This window comes from Lichenostomus cassidix, chromosome 15 (assembly GCF_008360975.1).
Source record: "Lichenostomus cassidix isolate B80296 chromosome 15, HeHo_3.0, whole genome shotgun sequence".
Lineage (NCBI taxonomy): Eukaryota > Metazoa > Chordata > Aves > Passeriformes > Meliphagidae > Lichenostomus > Lichenostomus cassidix.
The window spans coordinates 6625962-6649181 of NC_139496.1; the positions used below are offsets into that span (position 1 = coordinate 6625962).

The 23220-nt window shown below is 39.0% G+C and overlaps 1 protein-coding gene across 2 annotated transcripts; it reads left to right on the forward strand.

Annotated features, from left to right (window-relative positions):
- The first annotated feature begins 257 nt into the window (after positions 1-257).
- CHFR (checkpoint with forkhead and ring finger domains) lies at positions 258-21360 on the forward strand. Of its 2 annotated transcripts, none has more exons than XM_085075775.1 (18): positions 258-343; positions 724-868; positions 2423-2522; positions 7163-7272; positions 8850-8909; positions 9063-9275; positions 9973-10188; positions 10483-10639; positions 10862-11016; positions 11516-11678; positions 12491-12633; positions 13128-13247; positions 13552-13635; positions 14347-14417; positions 15008-15095; positions 15262-15369; positions 16397-16469; positions 18608-21360. In XM_085075775.1, the coding sequence occupies exons 2-18, from the start codon at positions 736-738 to the stop codon at positions 18648-18650; spliced, it is 2037 nt and encodes a 678-aa protein (XP_084931901.1). In that variant the 5' UTR covers positions 258-343; positions 724-735; the 3' UTR covers positions 18651-21360. The 2 variants fall into 2 exon arrangements, with proteins under 2 accessions (XP_084931901.1, XP_084931902.1); XM_085075776.1 differs by lacking the exon at positions 258-343 and adding an exon at positions 354-497.
- The last annotated feature ends 1860 nt before the right edge of the window (positions 21361-23220 follow it).

Sequence of the window (23220 nt, forward strand, 5' to 3'; positions counted from 1 at the left end):
CTGCCGGCACGCACGGCTACCGGTGGAAAATCGCCCTGCCCGCAACAAAGATGGCGGCGAGCGCCTTGTCCGACCGGCGGGCTGCCCACACCCAAGATGTCCGCCCGGGCTTCGCTGCGGCCTCAGCCCCTCAGCAGCCCGGCTTCTCCCTACGGGCGGTGCGCGGTGCAGCCTCACCGGAAATTGGGGCGCTCCGGCCGGCACGGCGCTGCTTCGGTGGTGGGCGGCGGAAGACCCGCCCCTCTACTGTGCGCCGGCCAATGGGCTCTTTGTCCCCGCCCCGGCCGCATCAGCTGATGGGGCAATGTCTGTTGACAGGAGCCGCCCGGGCCGCGGCGCTGGGGTGAGGGGGCTGACGGGCCGCGGAGCGGGGTGCGGCACCCCCGGGCCTTGCCGGCCGCCCCGCCGCCGCTCCGGAGAAGGCAGCGGACAGACGGAGGCCGCCCCGGCTCGCTCCCACGGCTCGGTGCCGCTCGGGCGGGGAGCGGCCCTGCGGGGTGGGGGCACCGGGAAGGGGGTGGGCTGGCTGCGGGGGGCCGAGCGGGAGGGAGGGCTCTGCGGCGCCGCACAAAAGGGAGCGGCGGGCCGGGGAGCCCCCAGGGCTGCGAGGGGCTGCGGGGCGGCGGCGGGCAGGGCTCGGCCCCGGGCGTGCCGGGGAACCCTGTGCCCCGCCGGGTGCCGTGTGATGATGGGGTTTGGGTTCGCTTTGTTTGTGTTTGTCAGATGTGAATCCAAATGGAGCAGTCGGAAGGAGGCGAGCAGAGCCAGCAGCAGCCGCAGCCCTGGGGGAAGCTGATCCGGTTGGGTGCTGATGAGGCAGAGCACGTCCTGCTGCTGAAAAGAGAATGGACCATCGGACGGAAGAAAGGTGGGACAGGCACGCCTCGGGCAGTGTTGGGGGACAGCAGCCATCGCCCCTGCTGGCCTTTACAGCATTGAAGGTGGCCTGAAACTGCTTGGGTTTGGTGCTTTCAGCTGTTGAAAGTGCTTGCCAGGCCGTCCCGTGTTCCTAATCTACCTCTTGGCTGTGTGAATAAGTGGTTTTATGCTGAGCTTTTCTTTTTTCGGTAACTTGTGACACAGGCACGTTTCAAAGTGAATTTGCCTTTCAGGTAGTCTGTGGCAGTTTGTACAAGTAAGGAAGAACGATTGTTGATTCTGAAGAGTTTTTGTGCTTTGGTCCTGTTTACATTCTCTTTTCGTTTCTGTGGTTAAAATAAGTTGGAACTGCAATGCGAAATGCTTCGGCTTCGCAGAAAAGAAAACACCCACATAAAAGCCCTTAAGTCTTCTGGCCACACAAAGATTGCCAACAAGTACTGAAAGTTTCTCTGAAAGTGGGTTTGAAAGCTTTATTCCCAGAGTCTAGGGCTTGTACTACTTGCCTTTATTTTAAAGTATTTCATGCTTAACTGTATTTGAAACAAGGATTGAAGTGTTTAAACTTTTTTTTACTCAGCCTTGACAGTGCTAATTTTCTTTTCCTGTTCGTCAGTTCGAGCTGTTTGGCTGATCAGTCACATCCTGTAAATGTTGTGAGCAAACGCCAGATGTTGTAGCTCTGTGAGAAAGGCAGATAGTGTCTTGTAGGAAAAAATGTTTTGCAAATTTACACTTGGTGATATCTATTGAGATTGCTTATCATTAAGCTATGGGTAAATTCTTCCAACTGATTCCTCCTTGAGGGTTGTCTGGCAGAAAAAAAATGGGTTCTTTCATCTTCGGTTGCTTTCCTAGCTTTTGGCTAATGGATTAATAAAATGGATAGTTACTAGAATACCAAATTGTGACTGTATAAACAATACCTATGACTCTTCAGGAGCATTAGAATTGCTTGTTTGAGGTAGTGGCTACTACTGTCCTTCTGGATCTATTGTTGGGCAGGCTGAGATCAGTGCACCCATAGTCTGACTAGGTGGAGGGGAATCATGGTTGTTAATTACCGCTTTTGTGTAAGTAAGTGCTTGAGTCGTTTGTGAGAGATCAGTGGAGAACCTTGAGTGTTGATTCGAATATTCAGTGTTAAAGTGAAGCAAAACAACTGGATTTTCTCAGAGCCCTGGAATCGTAGGTAGGAGAGTTTCCATCACATCAGCATTGCCATGACACTTCTCATGTATATCCCTAAATCTCAGAGTAATTGTGATTTGATTTCCATCTTTGAGAGCTAGGATTGGGTGGAAAAAAAGAGCTGAAACATCTTCAAATGGTTGAAATGTTTCTATCAGGACATGTGGCTATCTCACGTCTTGTATTTAGGTATCACACACTAGACTGTTGCTGCCTGTGTGACAGTAGAAGTTTTGAACGATTGCAGATGTACATGAGTCAGTTTGTGTTGCATTTATAGCCTTGTAGAATGCTGATCTGACTGTGTAATGTGTATTTTTAAGCATGCTGGAAAATCTGCTTTCTTTTTAAGGCTGTGACTTATCTTTCCCTGGCAACAAGTTGGTGTCTGGAGATCACTGTAAAATCATAGTGGATGAAGAATCTGGTCAAGTGTCATTGGAAGATACAAGGTTGGTTTCTCGTAATATTCTTGGTGAGGCTTTTGTCAAAAGCTCAGCAGGTGTTTGATACTGCATCATGGGCAAATTCTTCTGGCCTACCAAAGTGCCCCTCATGGCAACTCTGCCCCTGCTTTGTTGTCATGTGCAAACCTGATATGGGTGTATCCCTTCTCTTCTTCAAGGCTGGAGCTAGAGGTAGGCCCAGCATATCCAGGATAGGTCCCTGGATAGATTCCTGAAGGGTTTATACTCCCAAAATGCTATTTTTTGGGGAAAATATCAGGCCTGGCTGGGATGTCTAGGAAAAAGTTTGTAGCTGTCATTCTCCAATATAATCCTAAATTTCAAGATGTTCCAAACAACAAATCAAGCCATGTTTGCCAATCATGGCAGTCTCAGAGCATAGCTGTAAATCTAAGCTTGAGAAACTGTCCCTGGCAGAATTGGTTTAGACCAGTGTTATGATAGAACAAGCTAAATGAACTGTGCATGGTGCAGAAACATTCCTGCCTCTTTTTTTTCTCTTACCCACCCCCTGAGGCAGAAGGTGCAGCCAGCAGAAAACTAGCACAGCCAAATTAAAGTTAATTTTGTGTATGATATATTCATCAGGAGGTGAGGCTTGTTCCAAGGTAGTGTAGCAGAAAGGCTGCACCCATGGAGCCCTGCCAGGGAGCTGCTTGTGCCTGTTACACTTCTGTGTGTCTAACAAAGAGTAGGAAAAGCCTGCAGTGCTCTCCCTCCTGTGAGTTGAAGTTCAGGCATTTGCTGAATCAAGAAACCAAACAGGTTTGATATGACTGCTTGCAAAAAACTCCACTGGTTCTTCTGGGTCTTCCAATGTTTGTGCCAAATAGCAGATGAGTTTTAAAAAATCAGGCTGAAAGAAGATGATTCTTGACTGTTTGTGTTGGCCGTACAGATGCCCAGAGTCACAGAAAAATACTGCAATGTCAGCTTTTTCTTCTCTGAAGTGGAAAATAGTTTGGAAACGTTGCTGTGGTCAAGCTTGGATTTTTTTGGTGAAGAGGAATGCATTGAAGGAGGCAGTGAGTGGGGGACAGTCAAACTGAGTGGACTTTGTTTCTCTGTTGTAGCTAATCCAAAGAATACCATCAAATATATGTAGGCAGCCAACACTAGGTTTTATCTGCTGGTAGCATAGTGAGTTCTTGCATCTACTTTGGCAAGAATTACCCAAAATTTGCAGGTGAAAGAAAATGTGTAGAACACTCAAAATTGCTGAGTAAATAAAAGTTCAGAAGTAACAAAAGCCAAGAGTTAGCAAATAGTACAATAACATACTCAGACTCTCCCTTTTTTTGGGATATGTTTCTGCTTTATTTTCCAAACCATGGCACTAGTTGCTTTATACTGCTTGAAAGAAAACAAATTGTACAAGCTGACCTAACAGAGTGGAGGCAGCAGTTGGATTTCTCCCAGTAAAAGCAATTGTAAGATTCTCCATTTTGAAAAGAAATTTTAAAGGCAACTAATGTAATTTCTTGTTATTTTCTAGAATTTTTTCCTTTTAAGATTCTAAGTAGTAAGTGATGTTTCCGATCAGGAAACTATTTACACAAGGCTAGTGCTCATATAGCAGGCAAGAAAATACTCCCTTTCTGTAGGTAAATCAGAAGGTGGTCTGCAGTTGCTGCTGGTCTCCCTTCTGCTACTCAATTCTCCACATCCTCCAGTCAAAACTATTTCTATGAACATTGAAAGGGTGGAGAATTACAGTACAGAAGGGATTCTGTACCTTAATAGAATTCAGAATTCATTTCAGTTTACAGTGTGTTCAGGATTATATGCATTTAAATAGCAGATAACTATTAACCCAGAAGCTTTAACATAAACTACATTCTTTTCCTGTTTGGATGCAAATAATTAGTAGAAAGTATTAGACTGGCATTTTTCTTGTAAGAATACCAAAGTTTCTTACAACAGGTAGGTCATTCACCTACTTCAAAAGCAAGCTTTACTTCACTCTGAGTAAAGTGAAGCTGTTCACATCAATTCTGCACAGCAGATGGGATTGGGAAGTAAACAGAATTTATGGTTCATTAATGAAACTGTAGAGTCATCAACCACATTGGAATTAAGTCAAGGCCTAATTTTTTTTCTTGCACCATTAAAAAAAGTGACATTGGAACCTTTTGTGACAAAGTTTCACAATACAGACAATTTATATCTGATAGTGCTGTTTTTCTTCTCCCCTTGAAAAATTGTACAGCCAGTTGGCATTAATTCAATACGAAGTCCGAATGAATGGCCTTCATATTTGGGATTCTCGTTGTACTTTCTAGTTATTTTATGGGGACTTTAATTTGAAACATCAGAGGAATGTACAAATGTCACACATTTGTCATGTGTGTCTGGTTAAAAAATACCCACAACATTAATCTGGAATGTCACCATATCTGTTAAAAGCTTCATGCTAAAGTCTGAAATTGGAAGTGAAAGACTAATACAATTCTCTGGGATAGTTGAATAATTTTTTCCCTTTGGTTATTGGCTGAGAGATAAATACAACTGCTTCAGTTTACTAATGCATTGAAGATGAGCTTATGATTTTATGTGTTATGTGTTATCCATTTATTTCTACTTCATTTGGGTCCGTATGTGCCAATTAATTCATTAGTCAGCTCTGACAGAAGTCTTTGTAGCTACAGAACTCAAAAGATTTGGCTGTCTGTAGTCAATTTGACAAGTAGGGTCTTGCATAGCTATTTCTGCAGCTTGCTTTGTGAGACCAAGCCTGAGTGGTTACTAGATGTGTGATGTTTGGGGTTTTTTTCTTTTCCCCAAAAATACCTTGAGTTATTGTCCCCCAGAATAATCTTGGAACTTGGCAGTCATGACAGAGCTACTTCATAAAATACATTATTGTGACATTTTTCCCCCTATGTTTAGTGAAATGTTTGGTCTAGGAATTGCCTCAAGAAGCTAAACCTCAGTAAGAGACAAGTCTTGTTACTTGAATTTAGCTGATTTATTACAAAAGAAGGTTTAGAGCACTTGGGGCAGATGGGAGATGCATGCTGTGTTATGCCTTCTGGACAACTGAGGAGGTCAAATTTGATGTTTCCCAATTTTGTTAAAGGACCTCTGACAGATTTCAGGGATTGGTGTATTGGCAATTGAAGGAGATACAATTTTTGCTTCAACATAATTTTTTTTAATATCACTACCATCAGTACGAAGTTAAAAATCAGTGTTTCTAACAGACTGACTAAAATGGTGTTTTTCTCTTAATTGCTAAACTTTGGCTTTCATTTAGTGATTTCTTTGTTCTGCTGGTTCTTTAGTGCTTCTGTCTTTCAGGCTAGCAAACATCTGTGTGCCTGAGGGGGAAAAAGACAAGCTTAAAGTAGTGTTCTTGCTTGTAGGAGAAGCTTGAAGTTTTACCAGTGCGACCCAAAGATTTTTTTAATTTCTTGATGTTTAAAGTAGCATTTTTATTTTTTTGCTATCTCATTATTCACGTTGAATTAATTGATTCAGCCATGTAGATGGTGGAAGCAGCTGCAGCACCAAGAGCAAGAACTAATACCTTGATCAAGACTTGCTGCAGTGCTCCCAGGATTGTTTTTCCTTTTGACCTTTCGGTGTCATTCTTTTGACTTTGTGTGAGACAAGAGGAGGAGGAAGGTGCCGATTTCCAAATAATCCCCCAGCAGTGAGCGACAATCCGCGTTGCCCTGGGCACGGGCGATGCCTCCAGGAGGTGGCAGCACAGCTTTGCTGTTACTTCTCGCTGCTGCTCTGCAGAGAGGGAAAAACAGATATTTTCTGTTCGTTCATATTTGGTACCAATTGCTGAGATTTTGAGTGGCAGAAGTCTGAAATTCGAGAGTGCTGCAGCCCTGAAGGAGGCTTATTGCAAGTGAGCTGGAATTATTCAGTACTTGAGTAACTTGCCTTGGTTATAAAACATTAATGGTTTGTGTATACAACATCACCCATAATTAAGGGATAAAGAAATTAATCAGCAATGCTCTGCATTTTCCTTTTCCCTGGTTTAATTTCTTCTGCAAGTCTTGAATTTTTTATCAATATCAAAATTATTCATTCCAACTCATCTTTCATTATGTATCTTTTTCCCACATCGTTAACTTCTCACTTTCAAGTTGCAAACAGTCCAAGTAACCTCACAGTTTTAGGGTTTTTCCTATTTGAAGCAAGAGGGGAAAAAAATATTGCTGCATGGCATCCCTGACTATACAGGAAAAGTTCCTTTGTCGCAGAATGTCTTACGAGATTCGCAGTGTTAATTGGAAAACACAGCCTGGAACTTTTGAATAGAACTCATATTGTCCTTTTGGGTTTTATACTTAAAGGGTGGAGACTATTGTACAGAAACAATCACCTAATTATTTTGAGACATTGGCTAACTATCAGAGATCTTTTGTCTGTCAACTGCCATCTCTTTTCCAGTAGCTGCAAATGAGCTTTGAAGTTCCAGTAGCTCTGCACTTCTGTCTTTGAGAGAAATTGTTTGTTTCTGGAATTCTTTTTTAAATTTTTTTTAGTTCACTTACATTTTGGGAGGGGCAAAGTTTTTCTTCTTTAAAGGTATCTTGTGTATTCCCTTCCTTCTCCCATGTAATTATGAAAACATTTATGCTAAGTTTTCTTTCTCTTTACAGTACTAATGGAACAGTAATTAATAAACTGAAAGTGGTTAAGAAGCAGACATACCCATTACAGACTGGGGATGTGATCTATGTTGTTTACAGAAAAAATGAGCCAGAGAACAGTAAGTGAATGGTATTTTTTAAATGGCATGCTTAGTCATTTTCTTTTGAGTCATGAGGGAAAAGAAATCAGTATAATAAAATTGAGTAGTTCTGTTTTAAAGAGAAATATGTTTAAAAACAAGTCTCTAGAGAAGAGGTCATAGATGTGCCAGTTTTTACAGAGACAAATCTGAGCAACTGTCTGAAATTGAAATGTGCCTAGAAGTAATTTTGGTAGAACTAATGCATGGAATGGTAAGTAATGAGGTTCTAATCACATGTCCAGGGCTTCTTTTAGAAGTCAAATTGCTGGGTAGTTAGTGATACTTTATATATCCCAGTGAAGCAGTTTTAGGCACCAGTAGGAAAGGCTGCAAAAGCTTTTTGTTTTGTGTGTGAGGATTTTTTTTTGTGTATGTATGTTGGGTTTTTTGTTTTAAAGAGGGAAGAGGCAAAATGGGGAGGGAACGAGATGGGGAAAGCCCTACAGTGAAAGTAGAATTGGTAAACCTGGAACAATGCTGTTTGCACAAGTTCCATATGGTAATAAACATAGGAATTGTTAATTTAAAAAATTCTAGATATATACTCACTGCTGAAATACTTCCTGTATGAAATTGCTGTTAATTTATCTACAGACAGACAGATTTATGCTGTCTGTTGTAAATGTTACATGAAGCAGTGATAAGCTATATTTTTCTGTCTGTATCATTTATCTCACAAAACCTTTCTAAGTTGGCACTATTGCACTTGATGCTACTTAGATGAATCACTTGGGTGAATTTTCCAGGCAATGAACTGAATCACTGATTTCTGTTTGGGTTAACAAGTAGTTTAATTACCAAGCCTCCAGTTTTGCTTTTTCAGCTTTCTCATCTTCAAACACAGAGAAGCAGTTAGATTTGGCATGCCTGTTTGGCCATTCTAAGTCCTACTGAAGGAGACAATATTTTAACTTTTGTTCGGAAAAAGGATTGCTGTAAATTAAGAGACTCTTATTTGCTTGTAGGTGGTTGGAGGTGAGAAAAAGGTAGCAAGTTAGGGGAATTTTTGGAACAATATTAAGTTGAAATAAAATGGAAAAGAAAAGGATATTACTCGGTTTTATTAATAGATTCTAAATTAGTTCTGGCTGAAACTTGCAGCATGTCCTAATCTGTATTTTTGAGAGTTCATGTATCTCACAAAGAAATGAAATAATATTGATTGAAGAAGTTGAGAGTTGAGCTCAGAAATAATAAGCTTCTTCGAAGAACTTTGACTCAAGTATCAGTAAAAATACAGTCTGTTCTGACAGAGCAGATTTTAGGTTTAAGAAATGATTAAGCCTCTGGTTCCATGGCTGGCACAAGTTAAACGTCACACAAAAGCTGCTCTGCCTGGTTTCCTGAGAAGAAAAGATCTTGCTATGCTGCTCCTAATTGCCTCCTAAGTAGGAGTATTAACATGGTACTGTTGAGGTGACCCCTCATTTGCCTCTTCCATTGCCACACACTTTGGGGAGGCAGCCACTTGTGAATAGAAGTTGTTTATGTGAGATTAAGTATAGTGAATTTTTGTTTCAAGCTCATGATGAATATTTTAAAATCTCTTTCAGATGTTGCTTATCTTTATGAATCCTTAAACAGAAAACATGATGCAACTCAAGAACCAGTAGGTAAGGAAGTAATTCAAGATCCATGAAGAGGAGCTAAGCTCCAATGACTAATGTAACCCTCTTGAGAGAGTTTGATTCCTTGGAATTTTGAAGCCATGATATGGTGACTGTCACACAGATATTTTTCTTTCCTTTCCCCCCTTCCAACTGTAGAAGTTAATGTAGAAAACCAATGCCATGTGACCAAAGATACCTCAAGTACAGGAAGAAGTAATGATGAGACCCAAATTACCTCATCACTGTCAGCTACTCAGTCTTGCTATGAGGAACCACAGCCATCTACTTCTACATCTAACCTCTTTAATGCTTCTTCTACCTCTCCGGTTGAGTCTGCATCTGTTCAGCAGGATAATCCATCTACATCTGGTGAGACTTGTGTCAAGTATTTAAAGTTTGATCACAGAATTATAGAATATGCTGAGTTTTAAGGGACCCATCAGGATCACTGAGTCCAACTCAATCAAATGTTACTCCAGTTTTGAATTTTAACAGATTGATCTCTTACCCCTATCTCAGTCTTTAAAATTTGCTTTGTAAAGTTCTAGTGAAAATTCCAGGTGGATATGTGCATTTTAACTTTCTCTCTATGAGCAGGCAGGGTAAATCCTGGTGGATGAGTGAAGGAATTATGTGAATTCCTTTATGCATTTGTCAACAGCTCATTGGGACTTCATTGGCTCCAATGGAAACAAAGCTTTCCCCTTTGCTGTGATCCCAGCCTGTTATGTGTGATCAATATTGCATAACTGCTGCTTGGCATCTTTGTCAGGAAGACCTGGTGGGGATAATAGTCTTACAATAAATACTCCACAAGTTAAAGACAAATGGGCATTTTAAGTAGGGTTACACAACTAATAGCCTGTTTTCCCTCAGGTCTTCCGATTAGTCAGATTGGTTCAGAATGCATTTAGTGAGTTATGCAGACGTTGCTTTTTTGCTCCACTTTTTCCTTTTCAGATGTTTGGGTTGATGCATGTGCCTTGTCAGTGCTTGAGTACCTCTTGTTTTCACATGTCCCATAGCTGTGTGCTGCCATGTTCATGTTTCTGTTTTTATTTTGTAGGGTCACAGTCCTCAGTTATCACTCCTGTGCCTGCTTTCCCCATCGTAGAATCCACGTGTGTAAAAGCACTGTGCAGCAAACATGAAAAGCTGGATATGAATGCTGAAGCTTCTGCAATTACTCCAGAAATCACTGGCAAAGAAAATGCAGAATCAGATTCTCAAAGAACAGGGGAGGAGGAAGGTTTGGAACCTGCTAAGAAGAAACTAAAAGGAGGCTAGTATACTACAGTTTCTGCAACTTAACCCTCACCCCCTCCCCTCCAAATTGAATTAGAGCAGCTGTCATCAGTCCTTCAGCTTGTTTCTTGTTTCTCACTGACTTGATTTCTGGTCCCATGAAAATAATGTCTTCAGTAGCAGAAGCTGTTAATGTGTAAAGCAAGAACTTCTCTTGGGACTGTTGCCAGTGAGCAGTGAATCAGTGCATATCTTTCAAGGTTTTTTTTTAATACTTAAATAAAAGTAAGTTTAAAAAAGCTTTAAAAATGATCTCCTTCTGTCTTTGTAGATGAAGACACTTGTCCAAATCTTTTAGCAGCAGCTCCAAGTGAATGTATAATTAAAATTGGCTCTGAAGATGCAAAAACATCAAATGTGAAACCAGATAAGATGGAAGAGACGTTAACTTGCATTATCTGCCAAGAACTGCTGCATGACTGTGTAAGGTATGTAAGACTGACAAAAGCTCTAATCATGTGGTAATAATGCAAGACATTCAGTGGCAATTGTTAGAGGAGGTCAGGATAATTAGCATTTTCACAAGCCCTCCTGATTTTTCTTTCCCTACACAATCTATATAGTCAAATCAATGTTAAATAGTTTTTTGAGTGTTACGAATGTATCTGCAAAATTGAAAGATTCATGTTTTGACTTTATTTGTTTTCCAGCTTGCAGCCTTGTATGCATACTTTTTGTGCTGCCTGCTACTCAGGATGGATGGAAAGATCTTCTCTATGTCCAACTTGTCGTTGTCCAGTAGAACGTATTTGTAAAAATCACATCTTGAACAACTTGGTTGAAGCTTATCTGATTCAGCATCCAGGTAAGTTGAACAGTGTCTGTGGCAGAATCCCATGGATTTCACATGTGAGGTGCATAGCTGATGTCTGCACACACTGTTGTCTGTAAAATACCTGTGTGTTTTATTACTCTGCTGTTTTCTCTGACATGGCTTGTCAGAAAACAAGTGCATTTATCATGACATAATGACTTGTGGAAGGTGGCTTAATACTAGAAGTGACTGTGCAAAGAATGCTTAATTTTAATTTGTTACTTAATCATGAGAAGAATACTTTTGAAAAATATACTTGACTGTGGAGTTAATTAACCTTGATCATGGCCTCTTGAAAACAAAACTTCAGTTGCCTCATACTAGACTTCCTTAACAGAGAGGGGAATTTAACTAAGATGATCTAGAACTCATCCAAAAGTTTTATGGACATGAAAACATGGTAATGGTAACTGTGTTAATAAAGTAGAGTGCAGATAAGGGATGTGAGGCGTTCCTTTCTCTTGAAATTTGAATTTGGTTCTCATGCCAGATAAATGTCGCAATGAAGATGATGTTCGGAGCATGGATGCCAGAAACAAAATTACTCAAGACATGTTGCAGCCTAAGGTGCGGAGATCTTTTTCAGATGAGGAAGGAAGTTCTGAAGATTTACTGGAATTGTCAGATGTAGATAGTGAATCTTCAGATATCAGGTATGTCTAGATTGTGTGCTGAATTAGATGTACCTGTGTTTGAATGCACAGACCCACAAACTGAGCTAGTTTCACAAATCTGGTATTGCTGACAGTGTTTCCATGATCATTGCCAGAATGAATCTGTTTTCAGGTTAGTTCATTCTTGACAGTAATTAACTTGGCACTTCTGCTGACCATCCTACTGAACCTTGAGCAGTCAGCAAAAATTAGAACTTCCTAGAAATCTAGCAAGATACGGTTTGTGACCAACAATTCTATGTTGAATTGTGCAACAAAAAAAAGATGGTTTCTGGCTAAGATCTTGTCAAGAGATAAAGCAGTCCATGATCCCATGAGTGCATCTGCAATGATTGTGCTTTCCTATGTGTTTGGAATGCTGCTTTCACTGGATGAATGGTACCAAAGCAGCTGATGCTTGACTTAGGAATTCCCATGTGCCAAAATATCTCCTTTTTATTTCAAATAACAGCAAGCACTTTTTGCTCAATGTCTACAGGGAAACAGAACAACTCTTCTTGTAGATAACTATTCCAACTTTGTCCCTCTCTCTTTCAGTCATATTGTTCTTCTTCTTTCTTTTCTTCTTGTTTCATGAGGAGTACTACAAAGCCCAAACTTTTTATCTGTTACAACTACAGCAGTCTTCAGAGCTGTAAGGTACTGAGTTCCATAGACTTCCATCTGTTGCTGAATGAGGAAATCCTAAATTTAAACTTTTAGAGTCTGACCAACTTTATCTAGCACAGTGATATAAGTTGTATTTGTATTTGTTTGGCATCATTTCCTATAACTTTATTTTATTATTTCAGTCAACCATATATAGTATGCAGACAGTGCCCAGGCTATCGAAGACATTCTGTTCCAACTGTGTCTGGCACAGGCCAGGAGACAGAGGCAGGAGGAGTGCAGGCTCTGGGAGATGCTCCATCAACCTCTGCCAACTTCCCTGCAGGTCAGTGTCACATTGCCCCAGCAGTGCAGCACTGCAGTACTGCAGCTCAGACACTCAGGGCAGAGTCAGAATGGCCTGGGTTGGAAGAGACCCTTAAAGATCATGTGCAGCTCCCCTGAGCTGAGCAATGAGCTCATTGCTTAACCATGGACTAAGTCAGACCTAAGCAAGCTTCCTCTCACAGGACTCTGAAAGCAACTCCACACTGGTGTCTTTGCAAATGCAGCATTTGGCTGTAGCTCTTCTGTGATTGTCCAGAATGGGTTGCTGATGATTGATAATTCTTAAACTGTTCTGCATATTGAAATATTTTACACACCTGTGCAGTTTAGAAGTCTGAATGCTGTTTTTCTGCTGTTGTATAGCACCTCTGTGAAAAAGTTTCTTGCTTGTTTCTTTGAGGTTTTTATGTTGTTAATATTCACTAAGATTCTTAGTCCAGATTGCAGTTGTGTACATTATTCAATCTTTTTTTATCCTTTTTATTCATCCAGCTGTTCAGGAATACGTGTGTCCTGCTCAAGGAAGTCACGTAATATGCACCTGCTGCTTTCAGCCAATGCCTGACCGAAGAGCAGAGCGTGAACAGAATCCTCATGTTGCTCCTCAGCAGTGTGGGTACATCTTTTATTTTACTTTTTTAAATGTTGACTACAGAACTAAGTCTCTATTTATTATCAAACTTAAATTTATTTTGAAGACTGTTTTTCATATGAATCTTCTTTATCTGGACTCTTGTAGTGACAGCATGAAAGAATCTTCCTTTACAGAATTTATTATTCCTCTGTAGAATGTATTTTAAATGAGAAAGTTGTACTTTTTTAAAACTAAGTTTATCAGGGCTCTGTTGTTAGTGATCTATAAGAACAATATTGTTGTGTTTAGGTCCTTACAGTGGTTTTCTTTGTCATTTTACAGGCACAGTTTGTCTGCAACCCTTCTGTCACTTGTACTGGGGCTGCACCCGGATGGCGTGTTTTGGCTGCTTGGCACCATTCTGTGGTATTGCAGAATAATCTGTTACTTATGAGCCTTTTTGCAATAATGTCTGTCTGTCTTGAGCTTTAATTTAAGAGACATAGATTAGTTTGTAGCACAGTCATGCAAAAAGAAACAAGGGCTGTGTTGTTACATCACAAACACAAAAAGTTGAAGTGCTGTGTGTCTTAACTTTGAGAGGATTTAACTTTGTGTCTTCATACAATACTGGGCTTGGAAACTAAACTTGCTGAGCATGATGCTTTCCAATATAAAAACTCATGGTGCATTTCAGTCTAGTAAGAGAATTATACACACCAGTGTGAGAGCACTGAACATGTGATGGTAATCGATTGGGAAGGAGCCTTCCCCTCTTAAACCTGCAGTCTTCTGAAACTCAAGCAGTTTTGACATTTTAAAAAAATAAATTAGAACAGTTGGGATGGCTTGGCTGCAGTTGGAAGCTGATGGAACATGCTTTGCTTGCACTGTTAATTTCTGCAGCTTGGTAACATTTGTGGACTAAAGCTGAAATTGTAAAATCTCATATCTTGTCTTTGCCACTGGAAGTTATGAATCACATGCATTAGCAAATGTTGAATGCAGTCATGTACTTGGTGCTCACATGAGCCCTGTGCATGTTATTTCAGGAAACAGAGGAATCTTCAGAAAATGTGTGAGTGCCACGGGGTTTGGGCAAGAAATAGTAACTTTTATTCTTCTTGTTCTGATTAGAAATAAATCTTGGTGATAAGTGTTTAGACGGCGTCCTGAATAACAACCACTACGAATCAGATATCCTAAAGGTATGTTTAAAAATCCTTGTGTGTGTAAATAACAAATGTACAAATTTTAAGGTATACTCACTGATGAAATGAAAGTGATGTGCTGCCTAACAGTTACAGTGGCAGCATTGTGTCACTTGAAGAACCTGATTCTAAAAGGCTTAGTAAATGAGCTCCAAACAATCATCCAAAATATTAAGAGAAAAATAATTAAAATGTGTTGGGAAAGCAATACTCCTTAAATATTTTGTCCTAGACAAGTTAAATTTTGCACTAACTGATATGGAAAATATTTTGCTCATGCCATGACAGGGTTGCCTAAGTTAGGTAAACTGGATGAAATCTTGATTTGAGGTGAATGAGAGTGTGACTGAATTGAATCTGTTTGCAAACTTTTGGTAAAAGTGGGTTTCTTCTGGAGAAAAAAAAAGTACTTAGTGGAAGGTTTTATTGGTGATCTGAAAGTATGCTAATTAATCTATAGGTATTTAATTTTTACTTTTAACCCCTTCTGAAAACAGTTACTTCTAGGTTTGTAAATATTTGAGAATAAATTGCTTGTCTGAAGTTGGAGATTTTTCTAGATTAAACACCTTAATTGCTCTTTTTAGGATTACCTGGCATCCAGGGGTCTGACATGGAAAAATATGTTAAATGAAAGTCTTTTAGCTCTTCAAAGAGGAGTTTTTATGCTGTCAGGTACGTGTTGTGTTCAGTTTGCATGCGAATGACTCCTTGTCTATATGTAACTCTGCAATGTTATTAAGAAGTTTGAAGTTCTGTATACAGAACCAGTGCTGTCCTGGCTCTTTAGTTAAATCTGATTATTAAACCTTACATTTTTATCCACTGATTTTCTCCCCAGATTACAGAATTACTGGGAACACAGTGCTTTGCTACTGTTGTGGCCTTCGCAGCTTTCGAGAACTTGCCTACCAGTACAGGCAGAATATTCCTGTTGCTGAATTGCCAGGTGGGGATTGTTTTGCACAGTAAGGAGGGGGAAAGCTATTTAAAGAGTTAATATCAGTTTTATCTTTGTGTCTGTGTTCTTTTGGCACTGTCACGTAGCCCAGTGCAAATCTCCTTGCAGGGCTAGTATCTCAGATGCTCCTTGCTTTACTTATCAGCTGCTAAGCTTGTGTATAGTTATTTTCAGGCTCCCTAATGGAACCTTTTCTTTCAGTATCATTTCTTACCTGTAGAATATCTGCATAGTGAAAAGAGGAATTCAGTAAAATCAGAATATAGTCAACAGGAACCAGTTGCTGAAATTAAATTTATTTTCCCATTTAAATATATAAAATGATGCAGCTTCTGAACAATTTTATCAGCTCTCAACTAGGAACAAGAATGCTTTCATAAGCTGATTCTAAATCTTTGCATTTACAGTTTTAGTATAAAATAGCATGCAAGCAACTGTGCCTCCTTCAGACCTAAATTTGTTTGGAACAGAAGCTATTCCAACAGTTTGCTTTTAAATACTACTTCTGTCAGTTTAGTTCTTGCTGTTAGCAGCTTCCCAGTCTTAAGCTGTTGAGACCTCTGTTTATCCTGCTGTGCATAATGAGCAAAAATAGTGTACCTGGTTTTCCCTTAGCATTGCTCTTCAGTTCAGCTGCTGGTCAGCTGTGTTGCAATGTATGTGAAAGTGGGGGAAAGCAACAAACTCCACCCAAATTAGTAATTTTTCTTTTGTATGGAAATACATCTAGACAAATGCTGAGTGGCTAGTCAAGTCCATCTCTATTAAACTAAATGGTAAAACTTCAGTTGACAGCACTGAGAACCAAATGTAAGTCTACATTAACTTAATATTTGAAATTATTTTTTTTGTCCTTCACAGAGTGTTTGCTTTGTTTCCAGAAAGGTGAAACAATATAGTTCTACAGTCATGTCTTGTTTCTGATGAGTAACTACCATTAGCAGTGGCTTAGTAATCTAGGTCACCTTTAATGACTTTTGTAATAAATGCAGCATTTCATTTTTTCCTCTTGTAGTGACTGTCACGTCACGTCCTGATTGCTACTGGGGACGCAACTGTCGAACTCAGGTCAAAGCACATCATGCCATGTAAGTTGTACACTTTAGAAGGTGGTTTTGGTTTGTGTTCCTTAAAAAAAAAAACCAACAGCAGTCGAAAAAGCAGTCTTTGAAGAGGCAGAACTTGTAGCATAAAGCAGAATTGGGTGGGATTTGGGGATTTTTTGTCATTTTTGTTTTTCACACAACTTTGAAATGAGTCCTCCATGGATGTCATTAGGGCACTGCCAGCACTTTTAAGTTGATGCAGCCCATGGCTGACACTTCTTGAGTCTTTTTCCCCCACCTTTGTCTTGGAAGGAGAGACTCCTTTAGTGAAGTGCTACTTACATTGAAAAGATCAATTGGGAATAATTAGCAACAAGAACAGTGTGGAGCATGTAACACAAGCCACAACAGGTTCCTGAGGAGTTCCTAGGTTTGGATGAGTTTCTAGGTCTTACATCTCTAACCCAAGGAATCTGGCATGTGTTGAAAATTAAATACTGAGCCTGAAAAGAGATTAACCCTCTACTTGTCAAGAGTTTTGATATGTCCAGAGACCTTGGACTCCTGCTATCTCGTCATTTATGAGAAATGTCCTTCCGAAGTAAATCAGGTTTCTTGAATAAAAAATAAAGGCCTCTGATGACCAATGCAATTTTATTCTTATAAAAAGATGCACATGTGGTAAGACAAATATTAAAGACTCATAAAACCGAACAAAAATTTTCTCCCTAAGAGCTAACTGGTTTCAGGGAGGGTTGAAAAATCCTGCTTGCCTTATGAATAATTCTCTAAATTCTCAGTGTAATTTAGAATAGAGAAGCTGTTACCCCTTATTGAGAAATTGCCTTAATGAATAGTAGATTCTGCAGTATCTTTCTAATGTTGCAATGTACATACACACTTAGCATAATTCCTTTAATATTTCAGGTACTGTGGGTTGAAAATAACCAGTGTGTGCAGCTCAGGCAAGCAGATCATAAGGCAGACTTGTAAAATATTAATCTGCAGTCTCTTACAAATTCAAGGGTTTTACCAAATAGCTTTCAAAAATAATTTTGGATTTAAGCTGCAGATGTAATTTGAAGTACCACTGCTATCTGTAACTTCACATTACAGGACTGTCTGTGTTCCCAGAGGAGATTTTGTTTTGAAATGTTAGAGTTAATTCAATATCAAAGTACTCACCAGTCATCTTTGTTCATGTTGTAGATAATTTCATCTAGAATAAAAATGACTCAGGGTTTTTTTCCTTTTTTTCCTTCTTCTTTCTTTTTCTTACTTTTTCTTTCAAGCATTAACACTTCCTAGAACTTTACTGGCTGCTACTCTTTGTTCCTAAAATCCATAAAAGCAAACAATCCTGTCATGCAACTTCTTTGTATTCAGTTAATTTTAAAATTTTCTTAATTGAGTTAAACTGTTCTGCTAAGCAGTTTGGTTACATAAGCAAGGTTTTTCTTATCTTTGGTCTAATTCAGCAGGGGGGGAAATTCTGGGTCTCCTTTGCACCATTTTCTCCACATGTATAGACACACTCAACACCCCAACTTCTGTTTCAGTTGTGTGTCATGGCTCAAGTAAGAGGAAAACAAGGAATGAACAGTGAGATGTTTTTGAGAAGTGGGAAGAGGTGCTTGGTACTAAATTGTTACCTGTTCAATCTGTGATGACAGGCTTGCCATTCCCATAAAACTTACATAATACAGGCTGAGAAAAACCTCTTCTTTCCAGAAGATTCTGAGCCACTGAGAACTTGTTTATGCTGAAATGTATCATTAGCCTGGTTAATTCTAGTTGTTAATGACTTGTGTAATGCTGTCTACTAAAAGTTACTAATATCTTGCAGGGGAAAATTAATTCACTGATTTGTGTTTTAATTGCCTTCTGGGTTTAAAGTATGCAGAAGTATAGAGGAATGCTTTTTAATAACAGGTTTTCTGTGTACATAATAAAACTAATGAGGGTTAGGCAGGAGAGATGTTGAAAATCCTGTTACATGTAACATGGTAGTAAAGTATGATTTAAACAGGTTCTGAAAAACAGACATTTTAGTGTGTAAATGGTCTGCTTTAGACTGTTTAACGTTTAAAGTACCCTGTGAAAAATGCTCACTTGCTTTTCTTACCTGACTTCTGAGAACTTTGTTACATTTTAATACTCTTACTTTTTTTTTATTTCAGGAAATTCAATCACATTTGTGAACAAACACGATTCAAGAACTGAATACTTGTGGTCTGTAGAGGGGGGACAAAAACCTGTTACACTGCTTGTACAGTTTAAGGTTTCAGGGGATCTGCTCAGTTCCCCCATAGCAGGGAATCAAAAACTTTTGCATCAGGTAATCTGATGTGAAATTTTTAATTTGTAGAATTTCACAGCTGTACATGAGTAAGGTAGATATTTTTTTTTTTCCAAGATAGTCCAGCAAGCATTGCATTCCATGCTCAAGACTACAGTGTCCCTTCATCACTTCAGTGAAAACACAAACAAATCACACTCACAAAAACCAGCCATATCTTGGGATGACCTAAGAATAAGGAGTGTATTTGCACTACTTGTGAAGAAACTAAGAAAAATCATTAGACGTAAGATAGAGAAGTTTTGTAAAAGTATCTGATGGGTATTTCAAGAGCCATTAATATTTAAGAAGGAAATTGTCAGTGTATATTTGTAACTGCATTTTGCGGTAGTCTGATATTTTGTTGCTACCCATTGCATTTGGGCTCAAAACCACATTAATATTAATTTTTTAAAAATCCATCCAATAAACAGCTGTTTCAACTTAAAGCTTCTACCATATGTGCAGTGTTACAGTAGAGGTAGTACAGCTTCCTTTCTTAGTTTAGACATGTTGATGTTTTTATTCACGTGAAGTTACAAGAAGAATTGCACAAAAATTTGAAGATCACATTTAAAGTTGGGGTAATACTTGAAGCAGAACAGATTTCTGCTAATATTACTTCTGTAGTGTTTTATATCAGAAGACCAAACAGTGCTTTTGACATAGAGCAGCCAGTAGGACACACTGGTTCATTTTTTTGTATTTCTTTTTTGGTTTGATACCATGTGCTAAATATGTACCTCTTCAATGCAGCTGTTCTCTAGCATGCATACACTGGTGAAAACGTAGAAAAAAGCTATAATTTAAAACAGAATATAGCAGCTTTACTGGAAGGAACAATCTTACAGAAAATAAGTGAGTTTAGACTAATTGTAGCAATATGGAGGCATTTCTGGATAGGGTTAGAGATAGGGATCATGAAGGGGAACACTGGTGTCACTGACAGAGTAAATGTAGATTTTATTTTCATGCCTTCTGCAGAGCTCATTCAGGAGATGTTCCAAGTATTATTAAAAGTAAAAAAATCCCAACTTTCCCCCTTCCCCACAAATTGTTATGATCTAATCTGCTTCATCATAATCTGGTTGCTAACGATGACAAACCTCAACTGGGACCAATTTTGTTTTCATCACACCTGGAAGAGTGAAGCAGAATGAGAAGAAAGCATACAAAGTTACCTCTGTAGAGACCATGTTGTTTTTAAGTATGCCTTATTTTGTGAGCAGGATTTCTACTTGGATGTTAAAAAGCATACTCACAGTATGTCGTGATATAATGGAGCACAAATGATGCAGCACATCGTGTCTACTGGTTGCAGTGAGTTAACAACTATTTCCAGTAATGCACATCTTAATATGAATGCTAATTAGAATGATGTCTTTCTGTTTAGATTTTTATTTTTGAAAATAGCTGTTGCAAGGATGGGTCTGTTGGCCATGCTCGTATGCTATTAAAATACACTTTGGTGTGGACTTCTCTTCCTAATCTCTGGGCATTTTCTCCTGTGAGTAGGATTGAAATTGGATCTGGAATATTACTTGAAACTTCTTTTAACAACAGTGTGTTTCTGTCTTTTAGTATTATTAACAATGTTCTGTTGCTTCTGTATTTGTATTTTTTGTTTAGTTTTTTTTAATGGTTATTGTATCTTCTCAGGACAACCATTCCCAGCTGGTTTTGATCTCACTTTCAGCTCTGGCTGTGCATGTAGCAAATTGAGTGCAGTTGTGGAGATCAAGCCTTTGCACATTATATGCAGAAATGTGCTTTACATTCTCATTCACCACTCCCACACCCCAGATGGGCTTTCAGCACAGCCTTGTCACTGTGCTGGTGTTCAAGCCTCTTGTGCTGAAGTTGTTTTGTTGGTCAGGAGTAACTTGCACTTACTCAAGTTATGTTTGTGGAGGGGTGTGTTGTGTGACCATAGAAAAAAAGAATTGGGGGAAAAACCCAAATAGCAGAACTCATGTGCTTAACATCTAAACTACCTGTGCAGTAGATGTTCTTCAAATTCTTTTTATAAACCCCTCTTCCTTTTCCCTGTCACAGATAATTAATCTGCCTTTCTATGCATATAGGGTTGCGGTAGTGCAATGGAATGAAGGGATTTTTTTGTCATTTATATTGTACCAGGAAGAGATCAGAAATTAACTTGCAGATGGGGAGGGTGAATAAATCCTGATCTTTATATGCTCTTAAGTAAGTAAGAGTATCTGTCATGGGTATTACATACTCTACATTAGACCTTTTTAAATGTATGGTTACCAGGTGATAGTTAATGTGATAAATGTATGAACTATGCTTGGTGTAATTGTTTAAATACTGTAAAGGTGCAGCATAATTTTAACCTGTCTAAAGCACACCCCCACCTCCTTTATAAGAGATGTTTGGAAGCTGAGCATGAAACGTAGAGTAGATGTGGAAACCAAGGTGATTATGATAGGATTTGACATAGTGGTGAGCAAGGCATATAGTCTCCCTTTGAGAAAAGTTCTTTTATAAAGAAGGTGGAGAGTAGTTCTTCCAGTTCTCTTTTTGTGGTTTATTTTTTTCCTGAACTAAGAAGTTATTAATTAAAAAAAACAAAAACACTGAGGTTGTCTGTGTTTCTTCTGTGGCATATACTCTCACAACAGAAATGAATGTATGCAACACTTGCTAATGCTTGGTCAAATTATTAATTTTTTGAATGTTGAGATTTTACAAGCAAATACCATCTCTGAACTTGCAGTAACTGAAAATGACATAAATTTTTGTGTCATTCTCAAAGTTCCTTAAAAGTGTCAGATGATATTGCAAAGGATTATCAATATCTCTACAGGATTTATAATGAATTATATAAGCAAAGGACTATTAAATAGAAGATGGCTTCAAGATGCTAACAAAAAGTTTGGTACTTTTTAAAAAGCACATACTATTTTAGTTTCTTGGAATACTATAAACACCTAAGTGGTGAGTATTGTACCACTTGATTCAATAGCAGCCTAGAGGAAATTACTGTAATACTGTGTTCATGTTTATTACTATCTAATTTATATAAATAAGGTTTCGAATTACTGCTGCTAATAGAACTTTTTCCAAATAGACCTTTTCCCTTGCTGAGTAAATGAGAGGACTTGTCCTGCACCCTGTTGTACCTGAGGTGGAAGAGAGTGATGCCAGAGTTGTTAAGCTTCAAATTGCAGTTTAGCATCCCAGGATTTTGGTGCTGCTGCCATTCCCATACTTGAAGCTGGATACCTTTAATGTCGTAACTAATCTGTGTTGCTGTTCTTAAACCAGCTGTCAGACTAAATTTGAGTGAAACTCAAACTCAGGTTAAGTAATGTAAAAGTGAAAATGCTGTGTTGTTCTGTGCAGCAGAAAGCAGAGCTGATAGACTGAAACTGGTGGTTCTGGCTGGCCCTGCACTTACAGTGGTGGATTTAAATGTTTTATATTCCATTATGTCAACAAATGACTTGTAACTAATTCAGTTGGAGGAAGCTGCTGATTTGGGATTTTTGCACTATCGAGAGATCAGCTCTGGCACAGCTGAAGCTCTTCCAAGCACTTTCTCCATAAAGAATAAAGGAAGATATTGGTGTTGTCTCTGAGAGGGAACAAAACCACAGCCACTGGCAGCTGGGCCAGCTGGCAACAGCCCCATCTCAACCCCTGTTAGTCCCAGAGCCCTCGGAGTGGCTCAGGTGCTTGAGCTCTACAGGATAATTCCTGCTTAAACTGATACTGTTTTCATTGTATTTAACAGGAAAACTTTGGTATTTGACACTCCAAGGTTAATCACTGGCTCTTTCCTTCAGCAAACAAAATACATCCATTTGGTATCAATTTCTAGTCTTCAGTAGAACTGTAGTGCAGATGGCTTAGCCTGCAGCAAGAGCTTAGGGAAATAAGTTCATTCAAGTAAAAGGAGTTAGGCATTTGGGAAGTGAATGCTTATTCCAAATTATGCTCTGAAAATCTTGTTTCTTATCATCCCTTAGAAGTCTGCTGGAAAGGGGCCTTATTTTTTATGGTGTACTCCCTTAAAAATAAGTTGACAGTCACTGAAAGTTAGGGAAAGCACATCTTGATTTTAAGAAGAACATGTGAGGATTTTGCATTTTTTCCCCCTTATTTTATCTAACATTCTTTCTGCATGATGTTTGGGAGCTGAAATACCACTTACACAATTCCAAGGAATAAGTTCTGAAGAAAACTAATTATACTATTTCCCACAGCAATGCTTAATATGCAAAGATTGCTTCTAAATCTGCTTTCCAGGTCATCCTTCTTTTCTTCACACTTCCATTTTGACTTTCAATGAGGTAATTTCACCCTTAAGCTCATTAGTTTCCATAGGAAATGAATTATAAAAAATGCTAAGTGTGCCATATGAGGTTTAACATCAAAGACATTTCTAGACAGACCATGAATATATGTTGAAGCTGTATTTAGTCTCTGTTG